The following is an 18,104-nucleotide window of genomic DNA, read 5'->3' as shown; positions in this document are numbered from 1 at the left end:
TTTCATCAAAGCACTATCCTCCTTAAGTTTCTGAATTAACCGCAAATAATAAAAGTTGGTAGGGAAATACAAAAACAAGAGCATAAAGAAACAAGAAATGTAAAAGGTAGAGTTAACGGATGTAAAAAAGGTACAATCCAACCCAGTAGAAGACGGCTAGCAAAGAAATTTCAACAGTTCTAACAGCAAGCCGGCATAACCAAGTTCAAAACAGGATTAAAATCAAACTTATTAATGTCAGAAAAGTTTGACCATCCTTGCAAAACTAAAGGCCGCTTGAACATAGCATGGAATGAAAAGCTAAGATTATTCCTATTACCGTGTTGGAAAAAGTTAAAAGCTTTAATCATTGAGCAATTGAAATTATCTGGCATCAGAATTCACTTTACACAGAACAGTTTGAAGTCTCTCTACGAGTACCAGGGAAAAGTGGTGGGATAAATCTGGGATTGAGGGGGAGTTTGATCGTATATATTTCGAGTTTCTATGCCTGAATAGACCACATTTCTACAGGATTTGCGTTTACTAAATGGTGGGATATTAAGTTGTTCATAGAAGTCCCAAATAATATATACGTAATTCTATGGGGTCCTTAGTTAAACTTTCGATTTGTTTAGGGCTAATAGATGTATGATATCTGCTTGTATGCCCATCCACAATAATTAGCACGTATGTTCTAAAGACGAGCCCGTTTTGTAAGCAATAAGGCAATTATCCATTGCTTGAGCTGACAATCCCTTCCAAGAAGATCCAACCACCGTCTAATTGTAAAAGTAATCTAAACATTGTTGTTTGCAATTAGTCTTGCTAAATAATCAGCTCCAAAGTAATAACTGTTTTGAAGAGACAATGCTGAACAATCCAAACAAGTGATTTGCATTGGCGTTTGCAAAGCTTTAAAGTTTTAATAGCGATCTGTTTTTTTTCACGACCTAATGTCTAGAATAAAGTGTTCCGCACTTCTAGATCCCCCAGCGAGGCTATTTTGCGAATTCATATCTTGGTTCAGATGTGCATTTCATTTATCTGGTTCAGAATGTCTCCTGGTATTGTTCGTCTTTTTACTGTTTTTTTCTTGTTGCTAGTTCACTTCACACAATGAGCTTCCATTTCCTATTTCATCTGCATCAAGCGTGTTCCAATTTGAAAAGGTGCATCCTTCCTAATTAAGGATGTTGAACAGTTTATGATCTTATATGTGACGCTAACGTGGATTTAAATAGGAGCAGACTGGAAGCTTTAGACATTTTAGTTTCAGATGTGATCTTTAAATCTGCTGTTCAAATTACACGCCTAATGACCGTAATAAATTTATGTTATATACAGCATTAAAGTTCCAGATAAGCGCGTGCAATATAGTCTGGAAATGTTGTCTGGTGTAGCTGAAGATTTCTCCTACCTCGCTTGTAATATGTACCATGTTACTGTTAGTGAAAAGAAAATCAGATATTCAAATAAACTCCCTTTAGGCCCAAACTAGCACCAATGCGTGAATGGAATGCTTCATCCATTCTGATTAGGAAATGTATTGAATTTTTTTGGTGGAACAAGGTCGCAGGTATTAACAACGTATGAGGCATGCAAGGAATTGATTGCAACAAACTTTTTTGAAAAAGTTTTAACACTAAATTGTGTTGTCATCTACAATGGTATTATATAAATCCAGCACATTCATTCAAAGCTTGCTCCATTGGAGTATCCCAGACATGTCAACCAGAGAGGATTGAGTTAAAATGTGGGTTCATTACAAGCCAATTATAAGGCTTCCAAAAATTCCGAAGGCTCTCGATTTGTTTTGAGATTACATTAAAGCAAAGGGCGAAGCAATTAGCTGCGTGGCTTCTAACGGTAAATGCAGGTAAAGGCGGGTTTTCGCTTTCTCGCCAAGTTTCCATTAAGTGCGATTAGATGTGTCTATTCAGACCCGATGATCCACAGAGAGAACGCCAGTAGATAAAAGGCGATGTCAAGTGACCTTCTCGTCCCTTTCACACCAAATTCACCCCCAGAATAGCCAGGGATGAATTCGGACAAAGAACCCCTCCTCTTCTGTTTGACGCTTCAAGAGACTTAAAGAACGAGAGTTAGCTTCAAAAATGCTTCGTATATATGTTTTATGTGTTTTAAACATCTGTGTTATTAACACATGTAAGATGTAATCCAAAAGTTCTCCTTGGCTGTTTACAATTGAATAAAACTACCCAGAAATCCGGTATTGCTTATGTAAACAGCGAAAGTTATCTGCATCTGTCACTAGCATACCACCTTACGGATGGCTGTGGATAAAACATAACGTAGGCCAAGGCACAGGAATCAAACACCAAAGTCTACAAAATTCAATCTTTCTCAGCTATGCCAATGGAAGTAACCTCTTGATGCGATCATTTCAGTCAATTAACGTCTTTATTTATTACAGATTACATCAAGGGAGGTTTAGCAGCACGGGCTAAAATCAAGATTTTTATATGATGAACAAAAAAATGCATGCCGTATTTCTGTTTTATCTATCACAAATAAGGGCCCTTGCGAGTTGGGGTGGCAAAGGGCGATCTCCATAAACCAGGCCAATGTTCACTTGGGTAACTTTGTATCTGTGAAGCAGAGTGGAGGCACAGATAAAATGCTACAGTAAACTGGGAAGCCAGAGAATGTGTTCTCTTTGAGGCTATCTCTTAGCTTCTCTTGTCTGTGCATTCCAGTCGTCTTTCGGTTCCCCGCGCAAGCATTTCGAAAGGATTCACGGCTCACGTATGTATTTGAACGTTGGAACTGCAAGAAAATGTCTACAGCAAAAAAAAAGGTTTTCCACCGTGGCTGACTCGATACAGCTGGAAAAGTTAAAATTCTCTCTCTCTCCCTTTGCCCTCGGGAACTCAGTAAAAAAAAACCTTGGGTAATGGGACAGGTCAGCGGCCCTAACTGGGGGGAGGAGATCTAACTAAAAGACCAGCCATTTTTTTTTCTCCTAAGATTTACAGAAGTCTACTAACCAGATGCTCTTGGTGGGTGGGTTGGATGGAAAAACCAGGGACCAAGATACTTTAATTCTGACCGGAAAATATTAACTGTGACTGTATTGAAACTAGTATTATCATTAATGATGTTTATTTCAACTTTACAAGGTTGTGTTTTGAAATAGCGAAATGAGTCTGCAGCAAGTTGGTATAAAATCAAGGCTATTCAAATAACATCTGCAACCTGCAAAAACTATATCAACTTTTTTTCAGCTAGGAGACAATTTACAGAACGGAGTAATGGTCCTTTTTTATATAAAATTTAAATGCTTATAATTATTTTTAAAATTCTAAGAACGTAAAACTACAGAAACAGTGCTCATTCTTCAGGGTGGGAACTGAATGTGTTAAACGTTTTGGGAGTAGCTTGAAAATCAGCTTTTAAAACTCAGAATCTAAACAAGACAAAAACGAGAAAATAATTCAGCTGAACTGAGTGACATTGACATTACTGAACAACACAGGTACATTAATTAATTCCAAAAGACTTCGATGAAAGTAAAGATTGGAGCTGCCGACCCTGTGTCATTTTTGTCCCTGCTACTCCCTATCGCAGGCCCGGCCTCAAAAACGATTCGACCTCCTGCTGAAAACAAATAACCATCTTCTCTAAGCTTCACCTAAATCCAATATTTATTTTAAACTCAGTGCCGAATTGCTAATTTCTTCTAACTACTTTTGCATTAGCCTCAATCAAAACACTAGGGTATTTATTGAAGAGGAGAAGAAGCACTGAGAGAGAGAGAGAGGACTGAGTGTCTGAGGGCTCGAGCGGGTGGCAGCAGTGCATTGTGTGTCTGTATTCCGGGTCCAGTCGATCATTTTGCTGTTTCTTTATCTGTTGACACTATCGCTTAGCCAAACATTGGACAATCGATCGTTTCATTAGGTGATCAAACAACAAATAGAGCAGGTGAGAAGCCGACTTTCTGAAACTTGGAAGTTAGCCGTACCTTGGTTTCACGCCGCTCTGGATTTTTTTTTAAAACAAGAGCATAGCAATTGAAGCGTAGAGAGAGGATTCCAATCTCATGTACTCCATGCTACATACATCTAATGCCTGTAATTTAGTAGCGTTAATACTAGAGACCGCAGTAATCAGACAATACCACCATTACCCCTTGTTTTGGACATAAGCACTAGAATAGCTGTGAAACGACATTGCTGTGACAGTAGAGAAAATACTCAGTCGGTAACAGTCTGGTTATTGCTATCCGCTTTTTATGATATACGCTATTAATTATTTCCATTGCATTGGCAGACACAAAATACGAATAGTCTTCGGAGGCAGATTCTGTCAGCTCTACTTTTAAAGAACTATAGTGTTCCGGGGAGCCACGGACTATTTTTAAACTGGTTAACAAAAATCGAAGAGTGATACAGAGATTGAAAGTAAAGTTGTTACTTGCCTGCTGGTTTGCTTTGACGATTTGCGCTCCGCTCGGTTACAGGTGCCTGTGTAAGCTCTTTACACTTCACAGAAGCAAATTGCCAGGAGAGAGGCAGCCTCCTTCCCAATGTCCACTCTGCCCCAGTCTAAGGAGGAAAGCACTGGTGATACACTTACAGAATTTTCTCTTTGTTCTCTTTAATCTTATTCGTTTCACCTTTTCACTGATCAAAACACATGGCTGAGACTTTATTTAAGGAGCAAGTGAGGGAGAGAGGGAGAGTCGAGATCCACTGTTGCATGATAACGGCGCTTCATCAATGCATATACAAAAGGGGTGGTTAGGATGGAATCCGATTCAAAACTAAGGCAGCATATAAAAATCGAATTCACTTCATTAAACTTAAACTAGCTGATCAAATTTGGGTGCATGTGTGTACGTTGAATGATGCAAAATACCGTTGATGTTGCTTCTTTAAAGGTATCTAACCAATTATGGAGGTTGAAGCCGGGTTTACGCTTCATCAATGAACAAAGCAAATGCAGAAGTAAGGACTGGATGCAGTGCATTTATTAATCTTAAAGACAATTCTGTTTGTTACTGTGCATCTATTGTTTTTACCAGGGATAGCTTCTTTACTTTGGCTATTTTAGAGAAAATGGGTGATAATACTGCAGATTGAAGTTTCAGACTTTGCTCCACTACGTGTGGAGCAGTAACCCAGAATTTTGTGAAACGAATAAAAATCTGGGTTGATTGAATCGTGGTTTTCATTTGTTCCACTAATATGATGATTAATTCTGAAATGTTAGGGTTAATAACATTTGGATTAATAGTTTAAAATACTTACTTTAAAAATTCAATAAATTATTCGCATTAAACAAATCCCTCAATAAAAGCCCATCTGGTGGGTTATCCAGCTGGGTGGGTGCATTATATTTGATAATTGTCTACTGTACGCTAGATGGCAGCCGGATACAGCTGTTCTGAGATTTAATTTACGTAAAATACAAGGCACGTTAACAGCCTCCGCACTTTCTGCTGGACTTATCCTACAGTTACAAGCATAGCTCCCCAGTCTACAACACAATGGCAACTTTCTGTCCTTTGCAAATCACAATTGAAATCTCACCGGCATTGTGGCGAGGCATCAAAGGATAATTTAAAACAGAATAAAAATGAAATATGTAAAAAAATTGCTCACCGAATTAATTTTGCGACAGTAATAACAACGTTTTTTCTCTTTTGACACAAAAGGGATGAGATGCCCGTTTTATTTATTTATTTTCAAACAATGATCCATTAAATTTCGAAAAGAAAGTTTGATTGTCAACTAACTTTTTTCCCCATAATCTGAAATTTCGAGGCTGCTTGCTGCATTGTTATATTACAAGCACAGGGTCCTCGTGTTGCTTTTTTGTGGTGACCACAGGCGACCCATACTAATAAGGTCTCAAAGTAAATACCAGCGCAGGAGATCTAATGTAAATTTTGCTTGTCAGAGCGTCGTAGGTAATAAATAAGACGGCTAACCAATAGTGTGCAGGAGGCTGGCTAACCTTAGCCTCCCCAGCCCCAATTGAGGGCTATGACCAGTCGCCTTTGATTATCAGTTGCCAACAGCCCCTCTCTTGGCTCCTTGACATGAGCTCCATATAAGGCAGCGATCTCCATAGAAACGTGTCAGTTTCAATAGTAGTGTCAAAGTTCACTATATACAGACATTCGCGCAGATCCCCCTTTCGGAAAAATTGCTCCGCTAGTCTTCCCGTTTAAACGCATTCATTTTGTCTCCCCCTTGCATATTCTATTAGTTGTTTTTTCTTTCCTCTCTTTCTCTCTCCACTCCGCATGAGAGGTGAAAATAGGGCGCTTTAACGTCGACCGTCCTTTTTTTTGTCCTGGTGAGTTTTTTTTCCTGACAATTCCGATCTTCTATTTTCTGTTCCTCTCCGGAGAAGAAGGGATTTAACACTCGCCATACTTTACTTCGAATCGCATGGTTATTTTTCTGTGTGTCTGTGTGTCTGTTCCTTCGTATTTAGATCGTCTCATTTTCTCCCCAACTCTCCATAATCTTTAACCCCTCGCTCCCTCCTATACTGGTTTCCTGAATGGCTGACTGCGTGTTGCCCTGGATCTGGCCTCCCGACACTTGCGTACCCTGATCGGGATCTTCTTTTATTCTTTTTTTTTGGCCCCCATTTGTTTCGGTTCCTGTTGATCAACACTCACTCATTCATTCACTGCTCCTTATGTGTGTGTGTCTGTCTGCGTTGCTTTGATCGCAGTTTTATTCCTTTCTCTCTCTCCTTTTTATTTCCATTTTCTGTTACCACCATCCAACTCTGCTCCCTACCAACAGGACAAAAAAAAATAATCCGTGCGATCAACTTGTTTTCCCGCACTTTTTGGGCCCGAGATATGGCAATGGTAGTTAGCAGTTGGCGAGATCCTCAGGACGACGTGGCCGGAGCTCAGGGCGGTCAGTCTGCACAAACGCAGCCGAGCCAGCAGCAACCACAGCAGCAGCAGGCGGCGTCGGCTGCTCCCCATACTCCGCAGACCCCGGGCCAGCCCGGGCCGCCCTCCACCCCGCTCGGAGCCAGCAGTCACAGCGTCCAGCCTGGCGGCGAGAAGCAGCAGCCCTGCCAGCAGCAACAGCAGCACATCGAGTGTGTGGTGTGCGGGGATAAATCCAGCGGAAAACACTACGGCCAGTTCACTTGCGAGGGCTGCAAAAGTTTCTTCAAGAGAAGTGTTCGGAGAAACTTAACGTACACATGTCGTGCCAACCGGAATTGTCCTATAGACCAACACCACCGCAATCAGTGTCAGTACTGCCGCCTGAAGAAATGCCTCAAAGTTGGGATGAGGCGGGAAGGTGAATATTTTATTAAGCATCACTGTAAATCTGAAGAGATCTGGGCTGCAAATCTCTCAATGCGCGAGTTTGCTTCGATCTGAGCAAATGCTGTGATAGGGAAGTCTAAGCTGTTAATTGTAACCCTTTCTAACAATAAGATATGCGTTAGCTGCCCAATCCACGCTCTTAAAATACGTTTTGTAGGCAAAAATTGCCTAACCTCAAAGAAAAACGAATTCACAGTTTCAAAGTTGAGAGAGTTTAACAATTACAAGCATGGCTGCATATTTTTTTTGTGGATTCAAATGGTTAATACATCGGTCTTTTCCCCCCTGTAATTGTAAGTTAATCGTTTGCATTCATGCATTAGATGTTTGGAGAATTTTCCAATTGTGACTGTGGGTGGGTGTTGCAGTTTGGGGGAGTTTTCGCAATCCAGCAATTCTTTCTGCAATGTTGTGATTTGGATTTTTTAAAAAACAGCCACAATGTGGAGTGCTCTGACGGGTAAAGCTTTATTTGCTATTTACAATTTTATGTATTTTTTAAATGTCGCATATTGTATCTTTACATGGAAAATGGCACTGATTGTTTGTGAACTTATAAAAAAACTGAAATAATGGTTAAAAAAAGATGTGTTTCTGAAGCTTCGGGCGGGTTGTATTGCGCTTTGTGGATGTACATTTCCTCTCCTTTTTTCTCTTTCTGTCAGCGGTTCAGCGAGGAAGAATGCCTCCAACTCAACCAAACCCAGGCCAGTACGCGTTGACGAATGGGGACCCTTTGAACGGCCATTGCTATCTGTCTGGATACATCTCCTTACTACTGCGGGCCGAGCCTTACCCAACCTCTCGGTATGGGAGTCAATGTATGCAACCCAACAACATCATGGGCATCGAGAACATTTGTGAACTGGCTGCACGATTGCTATTCAGCGCCGTGGAATGGGCCAGGAATATCCCTTTTTTCCCAGATCTGCAGATCACAGATCAGGTGGCTCTGCTTAGGCTGACTTGGAGTGAGTTGTTTGTTCTGAACGCTGCCCAGTGCTCGATGCCGTTGCATGTGGCTCCTCTGCTGGCCGCTGCCGGGCTCCATGCCTCGCCAATGTCTGCAGACAGGGTGGTTGCTTTCATGGATCACATAAGGATCTTCCAGGAACAAGTCGAAAAACTGAAAGCCCTCCACGTCGATTCGGCAGAGTACAGCTGTCTGAAAGCTATTGTGCTATTCACATCAGGTGAGTGGCTCGGGTGTAGGCGGTTGGGGGTTGGGGGGAGAGGACGGGACAGAAAGTTCAGCAAATCGGATCTAAATCAATAAGGTTCCTCACTCGGATGCAGTAAGAACACAGGAGAAAGTAAATATGAATGGCTCGGGCGGCTTATTTATACATGGGATGATATTAGTCAAGCGGTATAACGATGATTTATTTTAACCAGGAGGGTTTTATTAAATAACATAATCTGATGTAAATCAATTGGAAATTGATCAGTAAAAATACAAATTAATCATCTTTTCAACAGCTCCCAAATCTTGATAAATTATTCCTTAATAGGGGAACTGTTGGTAAATAGAACAATCACAGTATGAGAAAGACACAAAAAGATAAACTTATGAATATTACAGAAAGACAGATTATAGATGTCTGTTCAACCGCTTGACATCGCACCCTTACCTCCCCACCCCCACCTCTCCAGTTTTGACCAAACTTGTTTTGATTGTTAGCCAGAGGGGAATTCATGGGAAGCCTTTCTCAAAGCTGTCCAAGTTTTCCAAAGCAGAGAGCGTATTGATGATCGAGAGGGTGTTTTGCTTGCCATTTTCTTTCTCGCTGGCCTGTTTGAGAGGGCCGCTTGAAGTTACTGAAGCTTACAGGAGGCATGTTGTGGTTTTACCTTAGGTTTCCGGATAGTATTTTCAACCTCTCATTCTGGATGCTTTCCAAGTGCTGGGTCGTGACCCAAACTTCCTATTTTACTTTATTAATTCATTCGCTAAAATATGGTTTCCAAGTATATAAATTAAAGCGTTCGCAAATCGTCCAGCAGCTTTTCTTGAAGGAAAGCGCAATTTCTCTCAGACAAAATGTTCCCAGCTCGATTGTGTGCAGCCAGTGTATATATAGGCATAAAATAGTGTTTTTATTTCAAATTCTGTAGGTGCTATTTTGAAGAAAAATAAAAGCAGAGCTCTAACGTCCAGCAACTGAATGAATGCTGTGTTTATTAGAATGCATTACATATATATTGAAATTGTTGCTGACAATACAGTCAGGATATTTTACGCAGTTGTATCTCTAAACTGTTAGTACAAAGGAGAGATTTCAAGCATACTCTGGTAATCCTGCATTATTGGGGTTGGTATTTATTCCAAGTCTTCTTGCTCATCACATTTACAAAGGAAAAGTGCCCGATTACACCGTACATAATATTGAATTAAAGAAAGGGCTGCATTGCCGTAGACTGCACGAGAAACAATGTGTAACACATGCTGCAAAGGACTGGAACAATAACTCGTACCAGTATCTATCACACAATGTTCCCAGACACTGGTGTCTCTGGCTTGGTTCTCTGCGGGAAATGGCGTACATCTGTACATATTATTTAAGAGTTTCTTTGTTGCTTATAATACAAGCTTAGGAGAGCTATTTCTTTTGGCACCAGAGACTCCATTAGCCGCAATATTTACAGCAACAAAAAAAATTTGAGACGTTATCAGATAGCTTGTCCGCCTCCAACATGCAGGGAGTGTGAATGTGTATATCTGTCGGTGAAAGAGAGAGAGAGAAAGGGAGAGAGTGTGTGTGTGTGTGGATTGATATCAAAACAATAAATGAGGATTAAAATAAAACAAAAGGTCGTCTGATAGCGGCACTAATTCTGTTTTTCTTTGGCTGTCAAGACGCCTGTGGCCTGTCGGATGCTGCCCACATAGAAAGCCTGCAGGAAAAATCTCAGTGCGCTCTGGAAGAATATGTGAGGAGCCAGTACCCGAACCAGCCGAGCCGTTTTGGCAAGCTCCTACTGCGATTGCCTTCTCTCCGCACCGTCTCCTCCTCGGTCATCGAACAGCTCTTCTTCGTCCGTTTGGTAGGTAAAACCCCAATTGAAACCCTCATCAGAGATATGTTACTGTCGGGGAGCAGCTTCAACTGGCCTTATATGTCCATTCAATGATGAGAGAAGGACACCCCTCCCCACACAAAACAAAACAAAAACACAAGCATTTTAGGAGAGTCTGCCTCTCCATTCAAGAACTTGCAAGTTCCTATAGGATGATATCTGTGAAAATAAAAGGACCTTCCAAGAGGCCAAACTGTTGACTGTGGGATTTATTCTGTGAAAAGGAACTGAACTGCACCATATGTAGGACAACACTTACCACGAGCATCGCTTATCATTTTGTAAAATATTAGTCTTTATTTTCTTTTTTTGTAAAATTTAAAAACATCGTATGCGCATTTTAAAAACAAAAGAATCAGAAATTAGGGGGAAAATAACATTTTCCAAATAATTATAAAAATGTCCTGTGTCTATGTATCTATATCTGTTTTGTATTTTTTTCTGGTTCCAAACCAGGTTTCCTGTGATTCTATACTAATAATTTTTGATATAACCTTTTTGCTTCTTATAATGAGTGCGATTTATGTCGTCAAAGCTATGTTCTCCAAGAATTAAAATCGAAATCAGAATTAAACAAATAAATAAAAAAGAATTTAGCACAACATTTTAAAAGTAAAGAAACTTTTCGTCGCTTTAAGCGTACCCACTAGCCTGCAGTATTGACGAAGATGACGTCTTTTTTTTAAAAAAAGTGATCAAATTGTAAAAGAGCACTGCTAAAGGATAATAGACAAAATGTGTTTTTAGAACCATCACACAGTGGACCCTCTGAAGAACACTTGCGTTCTATGTCAGTCCCCCTTACCTGTATAGAAATAAAAGTTCTGTTCTGAGACACTGATTTTTTTAGAGAAAAATATCGGAGAACTTCGAATTAGGTTGATTGAAGTTCTTGATTTGCATCCAGGACTGATCTTGATTAAAATTTTGTTTTGTTACGAAAACGAGTTGCTCACTCCCCACCTCCCACACCTCCACACGCCACCCCCCCCCCCCCCGCCCCACAACCACCACCCAATCTTGGCCCCCACACCTCTCTCCAAAACCTCAATTGTCTCTCACGTTCCACGAGGAAGCAAAAATATTTTATATTACGTTTGTTCCCCCAACACCTTCCAAACACCCCTCTCCAATTTTTAATCATGCAACCGAACTTTCCTATCACTACTGCCAAGCCTGTTTACCTGTAGATTTGAAAAAAAAACACAACGTCTAGAGAAAAAAAAAGTACAAGCATTGTACCCTGGCAGAAGCGTTGTCCTGTGGGTTTGTTCTGTGGGTATGATGGAATATTCTTGTAAAAAAAACCGTTGTTACGCTGGAACAGTTACAAAAGTGATATAAAAGAGATCTATCGCATCTGTGTGTCTGTTATCTGTTTACTGGTGGTGTGGTTCTCTGCTCCAGGATCGACAATGTAGATTTTAAGGGTTTTCCATCCCACTGATGCGCGGATAATCACCGGAGCTTTAATAATTTTATGTATGTATATGTATATATATTATGTGTGTATATTATATGTACATATGTATACGTTTTTCATCAAGTTCTAAATGATATAATTAAGGTGTAGTTATATGCTGGCTATATTGGATAAATAATTCGGAAGAAGATGTGAAAAAGCTACCGTTTCCAGACAGTGAAGATGTAAAAACGGCAGTGCCTTGCCTAGAGAAGACTGTTGTAGATTTCAGTTGCTGTTTCCTTAGTGTTTTTAAAATCCGGGCCAAAGCTCTAGCACACGCTGTCTTGGGAGAGCTTTCTTTAAGAACTGTGCATCGAAATTGAACATAACGGCCAGTCCAGAGTAAAGCAGCAAGGGGTACGTTGTGAAACCGAGAGAGTGGCTGAAAGTATGTACGTGTGCGTGTCTGTGATAGGGTGAGGGAGTGAGTGTATGTTGTGTGAATCTGTGAGAGACAGAGAGAAATGTACATCTGTTTATATCTGTGTGGGTCTGTGTGTTGTAAGTTTTCTCTTTATCTTCTCAAGCTTCTGGGCACTTAGCGTGATCCTGCTATTTGGTCGCTTGGGGTTTTTAACATTCTTGTCGCAAAGCTGCACGATTCACAAGGAGATAGCTATAGACACTTTTAGATGGAACAATCAACGTGCAATTGTCTCTGTATGTTCCAATACACATGAATATATCCATCCACAGCAACAGTATACCTTAATAATACGTATAGATGCCTATATACCCACGAAGGTGGAAAACCAACAAAGGATGAACGGAGGCATTGCTGTGCATACGCTGGTTGGACTTAAAATTATGGATATTTCCCTTTTTTAAATCAATGCTGTTCCAAAGGATTTGACTACGACTTATTGTCAGTTGTTGCTATGAGTGTTGCCCCTAGGCCCCCATTTCCTTCAACCCCGACTTTTGCACTATACTTTTATGGCCGCCCATGGACATCAAAGTCTTAATAGATAATGATTTTTCATCGTTTCACCGTTAAATCCAATTAAAATACTGTTTAAACTTGTTAGCACAGAGAGTGACAGGGCGTCCTGTGGTATTTCATAACATGTCAGGAACTGTGGAGGATAGTCGTTGTGTTCCAAAGTACTTTTTTCACTATACTGAAGCACTACTTCCAATTAATTGTTTGAATTCACTAACAGAAACAAATCTAAGATACTTCACAGCTATTAGTGAGACCTAAATCCAGATTTCTGCATGATACGCGACGACTCAATATATTTAATACCGCGCGATTCCATTCTACAGAAATTATTAGTCTTGATACAACCTATGATAGCAAAAGCACGCGGTTCTGATACTATGTAAATACTGCACTCCATTTTCCCTTTGGTAAACACATATTTGTACATTGCCTTCAGGTTGTTTAATAACCGATGGATTTTTTTGAACTGCCACCTGCTTTTAACCTGTGTAGACATTTGTGACGCTGAACCTATCTGAACCATATATCCTTTCTAGGTTCTTTGCTGATAATTATCTTTGTTTGTTATTATTAATTTGAATTTACCTTTTAAGAAGTTCAACTGAGAAGCTTGTTCGGAAATGTCCCTCACCCCATCTCCCCCAGGAATGTATTTAATTGAAATCTTCAAATATTATTAATCCTCCTGAAAACCAAAGAATACTGGTGTAGAATATTGATGTTTAACCTGAAAATTGATACTGATTTAAACTTTCGACGCCTGAAATTTACACTTTGGTGATGCACTTGGTTCTTTGTGTCATGATCTAATTGTAGTAATGACCACGAAATTTATTACTAAGGTCATACTTTCTTCTAGGAGACATTGCAAGCCAGTCCAGCACTTTAATAATATGTGCTGCCAGGCTCATTTAAAGCAGATGGTAGCAAACAAATATGGCGGCTTTTGAAGACTTTTGGATACTTTATTTTGTAATTTGCTTTCCGCCGCCCAGTTTCAGTCCATTTTTGTGAAACAGAAGGCTCTTGGTCTATTGCTCAACTTCTGGAACCATAATTCATTAAATAAATCTGAAAACTTCAGTGTGTGGTCAAATATTATTAATCTAAATAATACATGGATTACATATACAAAAAGCTGTCTTTTCGTTATTGATACGTGAATTATTTATTTGTTGTATAGTACAATGAGTTTAACACCAAAATTATAACATTTTGGTGTATTCAACCACATTTTCTACGCATTACACTTTCTACATTTAAATGCTACTTCTCTGTTTCACGTAAATCCCTCTGCAAATGTGTCTGTTCCTATTTTAGTTAAGTTGCCTTAATTTATTTCTTAATAAATTCTTCCAACTGTTGGAAAAAATTCAAATTATTTTACTGCAAAGAATGCAATTTGCTGTATTATTGTGACTTTCACCTATTGACTTTACAGCTTGGCTAAAATGAAAGGGAGAAATGATGTTACGCCTCAGGAGCAAGCCCCGAATAAAAAATAGCCCAACAATTAGGTAAAGGCAGTTGCGTATTATTAGTATATTTCCAGTGTTCTCACATTAAAACATTTCATACGTAACAAAGAAATTTTGAAACAGTTAAAGTATTCCGGGCTTTACAGCTCAGCAATAGAAAATGAAAAGTTGACCTATTGATGGGTATGTGTGGGGGTTGGGAGGCAGTGTAAGAATGGAGAGGTGATGGGGAGAGACTTATATCGCTGTCAATGCATAAATTAATCTGAAAATGAGCACTGGTAATTAAGAGCAGGAAAGAGTGCTGTTTTTAACTATGATGTTAATGTACTTTTAATAAATGGTGAAACCAGATGTATATTGTTCTTGTAGTAAATCAGGTGCAAGTTTCAAATTATGTTTTATTATTCCTCATGAACCGTTATAGTTCTCATTTTAAAATTGAACAAGGACAGCTTTGAGCTCTTAGGCGCAGATTTCATGTGTTTTCCTAGTCAGTCCTTTGTCCTGAATTATCTCAGGCATAATTCTTCAATCTCTCAACCCGCCGGCTGGTCTTTTTTTCTTGGTTTGTGTTTGTTTTTCCTTTGACTCGAGGTTTGGAGTCTATTTTCTCCATCTTTGCTTTCTTCCCGTTTACCCGAATTGTCATGGAACATATTGCATTCTTCTCTTGTTTTGTCTGATTCTTCCCTCAAGCACTGTTGTCTCGTCCTTTTCATTGCTTTTCCTGGTTTGTCGTATTCATCTCCCTATTCCTCCTCTAATTCTGAAAGAAACCTTCAGACATTTTCCAGATTTTATTTGATTTTGGGGTTGTCCCGAAACTACACATTTTCCTCTCGCTGCTTTTGTCTGATGTTTCTGTTTTGTTGTTAAACGCGTCACCTGGGCTGTTTTGCAACCCTCAACACCCCAAACCCCACCTTTATTTTTAGCCTGACTTTTGTTTCTCAAACAGGTTGTCCATTCTTCTTTCATAGGTGGATTTTCTGTTGCTGTAACCACAACGTTTGTTTAAAAAATAAGAAAGGGACTCCCGTAGGGATCTAACTATGCAAAGGCTGAACCACTGTCTGCCTGTCGATCGAAACATTTCTTTTATACAATTGTTTATTACAGTTCCAGTTGAGTGAAATGAATTTATTTTCATTCCATCTGTCCATCTTCACCGCTTAACTCTGTCACTTTTTCTTTCGAAGTTCGAGCACGTTTTAAAAATAACAAATTAAAAAGATATTTGATCGGTCTCCTTTTAAGCTGCAAACGAACCCGTTGGTGTTATATTCAGTATGGTTTTGGAGAAGGCGAGGGTTTGAGATTAATCCTGAAAAGTAGTTTGTTTTAAAAACACTCTACTTAGAGTGAACACCGCCCCCACCCTACCGCGTTTGTCTAAAAGGCTGGTTTTATTTTACAAGCAGATGTCATTTGCCAAATACGAGAAGTATGTTTACCTTCTAATACATTCCTATTTAGCTTCTCGCATTTCTAAACCTCAAGTATTTTCACAAAACAAATCTATTAATCTTCATAGGTGATGTGAAGTTAGAGCCTGTTCAGATTTTGCACTGATGGGTTGGTGACCATTGTAATTGACTGACGTTTGAATTTAATGGTAAAAACATGGGTGAAGGAGTGGAAACTAATAAAACTCTTTTTTTAAAAACAGCTATTGCTCTGGGTACATGGCGTCTCAGTGTCTTTCACTGAGAGAGCCAAGAGTTTTATTCCTAAATGAGTTAAAGACCCATTTACCGATGTCGTGTTCTATTCATCAACCTACAAGACGAGATTCTTACATGAAACTATTTGTTTGCTTACACAACCAGCTGGGTGCAATTTCACGTCTGAGATATCCATCTGAAAGCGACTCTCATTTATTATACCCACTTGTCAGGGAATACGTTTCAAACCCTGGACCGAAGAATCTGAATTCCAGCTTCCATCCACCTAGCAAAAAAAAAGTCGTTCTTCAAAAAGTTGAGGTCAGGTATTTTCCTATTTGTCCAAAGGAGTGCACAAGTGCACAGGCTCGAGTCTTGTCATGTCAATTATTGGCGATTCCATTACAATCTTCTCCAGCGTATTCTCTGATTGAAGATAACCAGGCTCGTTGTACATTTAATTGTAACACTTAGAAATAAGTTCACGGATTTTAAGACATACGAAGTTTATGCCAGTTCTCATACAAATGTAAAAAATACTATGATTTCCTGAATATTTAATGATTCGAAATATTGTGTTAGCTTGACATCGCGACCAGTTATTGGTATAATCAATCATTGCCCATTCCATGATGTCTTATATGAAATACACAACATCGCTTGCTTGGCATCATACCCTTTACATCCCCTAAAAACATGAACCAACTGTATTAACACTGTGGGCAAAAGTGAAGTGGGGTGAGCGTGTTGCAGGCCTTGTTAAACTGTATGTGAGACTGCAATGTCACAAAAAAGGAAAGATTTCTGAAAATGCTCAGCTATGAAATGTACTTTCTGATGTGTTACTAATAAAAGAAGTGATCTAAACATCGTTCACATTGTTGACAAATTAATTTAAATAAAAGTATTGTACTGCAAAATAAAGCAACAGACTATGTGGGTTTATTTTCTTTCGTCGCTCAGTAGACCAAACACGATCGCGCTATCACGGACAAGACTGTTAACAGGCAAGATGATGGCTGTTTATATCTTCTGTCTATGGAGTATTAGATCAAGCAGAGGCAATGGATCAAATAAGAGCTACGGAATATAAAATATACAGCCATGAAGGGCTTTTTTTTTCTAAAGAGGTTAGTGGGATGACTGCTATAAGTGAACTGTTTGTGTTGATTTAGGAAGATGTTTGCTGTGTATAACATTCAAGGTTGATAATATCATTGCTCGGCCAGATAAAACATTGCCCAAACCATTGGGTCAGCTATCGATCCTTGTGCGCACACACACACATACAGACACACACAGACACACACACACACACACACACACACACAGACACACACACACACACACACACACACACAGCTCCAGTCTTCTCTGCAAAGCCTCATTAGCATTCTCGGCCCATGGACCTGCATTGACAACTAACAGAGATATCTATGTCCTCACTGTTTGTTCTCTCATTTCGTCTTCATTTTTTTCCTGCGGGGGCTCGAATTTCCACACGTCACAAATAGTGTTTTGTGGTAGAAATAATAATCTATGAAGTTCGGAGGAGAACACTGCAGTGTTGTTGGGGTGTACAGAACACTTGACTATGTGGCCAACATGATGTTTTGCCCGAATCTGTCGTTTCTAGTGTCTAGGCTGATAATCACATGTTAAATGAATGAAATGAATAAAGCAATCAGGGCTTTTTTTGGCACCAGGCATTAAATTGTGGTTTCACACGCTGTGTGACGCTGCCCATTTCTTCAGCTATCACTGTTTCGTCTGAGTTTCCCTTCATTTGATTTCTCATTAATAACCGCACTTGTTACGTAACGACAGGATTAGTATAAACTAAGTCAGCAGCATTATGCAGCGACTGGGAAGGTGCTTCATATTGTGCTGAAACACATAGTCAGCCCAACCGTGTACTTGTAAACATTTTATTTTGTCCTGTCCTTCCGTCACGCAAACTGTTGTTGGTCCTAATAGTAAGTAATATCTTTGGGTGAATAAAACAATCGTCCTGTCATCGAGGCAGAATTCTACCAACTGTGCTGTGCACGTTACTTTGGGTCCTCGAAAAGAAAAGTAATTACTGGATAGAATTTTCGAAACAGAGATTCTTATCGCTCAGAAATTTCTCTTCCAAGTTTTCTCCCCCTTT

The 18,104-nt window shown here is 39.6% G+C and overlaps 1 protein-coding gene and 1 long non-coding RNA gene across 14 annotated transcripts in view; one reads left to right on the top strand and one right to left on the bottom strand.

Moving 5' to 3' along the window:
- LOC125450704 (uncharacterized) overlaps positions 1-7,320 on the bottom strand; it is a 45,579-nt gene extending 38,259 nt beyond the window's left edge. For all 9 annotated transcript variants that reach the window (XR_007247131.2, XR_007247130.2, XR_007247129.2 and 6 more), the window contains exons 1-2: positions 5,610-7,320; positions 4,420-4,550 (exon numbers count right to left, since the gene is read on the bottom strand). This is a non-coding gene — a long non-coding RNA (uncharacterized LOC125450704). The remainder of the gene's footprint in view (positions 1-4,419; positions 4,551-5,609) is intronic.
- On the top strand, positions 4,877-16,830 carry nr2f1a (nuclear receptor subfamily 2, group F, member 1a). 5 transcript variants are annotated; one of them, XM_059644753.1, is made up of 5 exons: positions 4,877-4,952; positions 6,771-7,289; positions 7,984-8,511; positions 10,176-10,363; positions 16,118-16,828. In XM_059644753.1, exons 2-5 carry the CDS (start codon positions 6,830-6,832, stop codon positions 16,424-16,426), a joined length of 1,485 nt encoding a protein of 494 aa, XP_059500736.1. In that variant the 5' UTR covers positions 4,877-4,952; positions 6,771-6,829; the 3' UTR covers positions 16,427-16,828. The 5 variants fall into 5 exon arrangements, with proteins under 5 accessions (XP_059500736.1, XP_059500737.1, XP_048382721.1 ...); XM_059644754.1 differs by lacking the exon at positions 16,118-16,828 and adding an exon at positions 15,958-16,098 and having other exon boundaries at positions 4,888-4,952; XM_048526767.2 differs by lacking the exon at positions 4,877-4,952 and adding an exon at positions 5,617-6,309.
- Positions 16,831-18,104: the final 1,274 nt, after the last annotated feature.

This window comes from Stegostoma tigrinum, chromosome 3, assembly GCF_030684315.1.
Source record: "Stegostoma tigrinum isolate sSteTig4 chromosome 3, sSteTig4.hap1, whole genome shotgun sequence".
Lineage (NCBI taxonomy): Eukaryota > Metazoa > Chordata > Chondrichthyes > Orectolobiformes > Stegostomatidae > Stegostoma > Stegostoma tigrinum.
This window is presented reverse-complemented; position numbering and strand designations above follow the sequence as displayed.

Excerpts from the sequence above, each read along its gene's own strand:
- nr2f1a (XM_059644753.1), top strand. The coding sequence starts at position 6,830 with ATGGCAATGGTAGTTAGCAGTTGGCGAGATCCTCAGGACGACGTGGCC. Across the intron at positions 7,290-7,983 it reads AGTTGGGATGAGGCGGGAAG|CGGTTCAGCGAGGAAGAATG; the intron begins GTGAATATTTTA and ends TCTTTCTGTCAG. Across the intron at positions 10,364-16,117 it reads AGCTCTTCTTCGTCCGTTTG|CTGGGTGCAATTTCACGTCT; the intron begins GTAGGTAAAACC and ends TTACACAACCAG.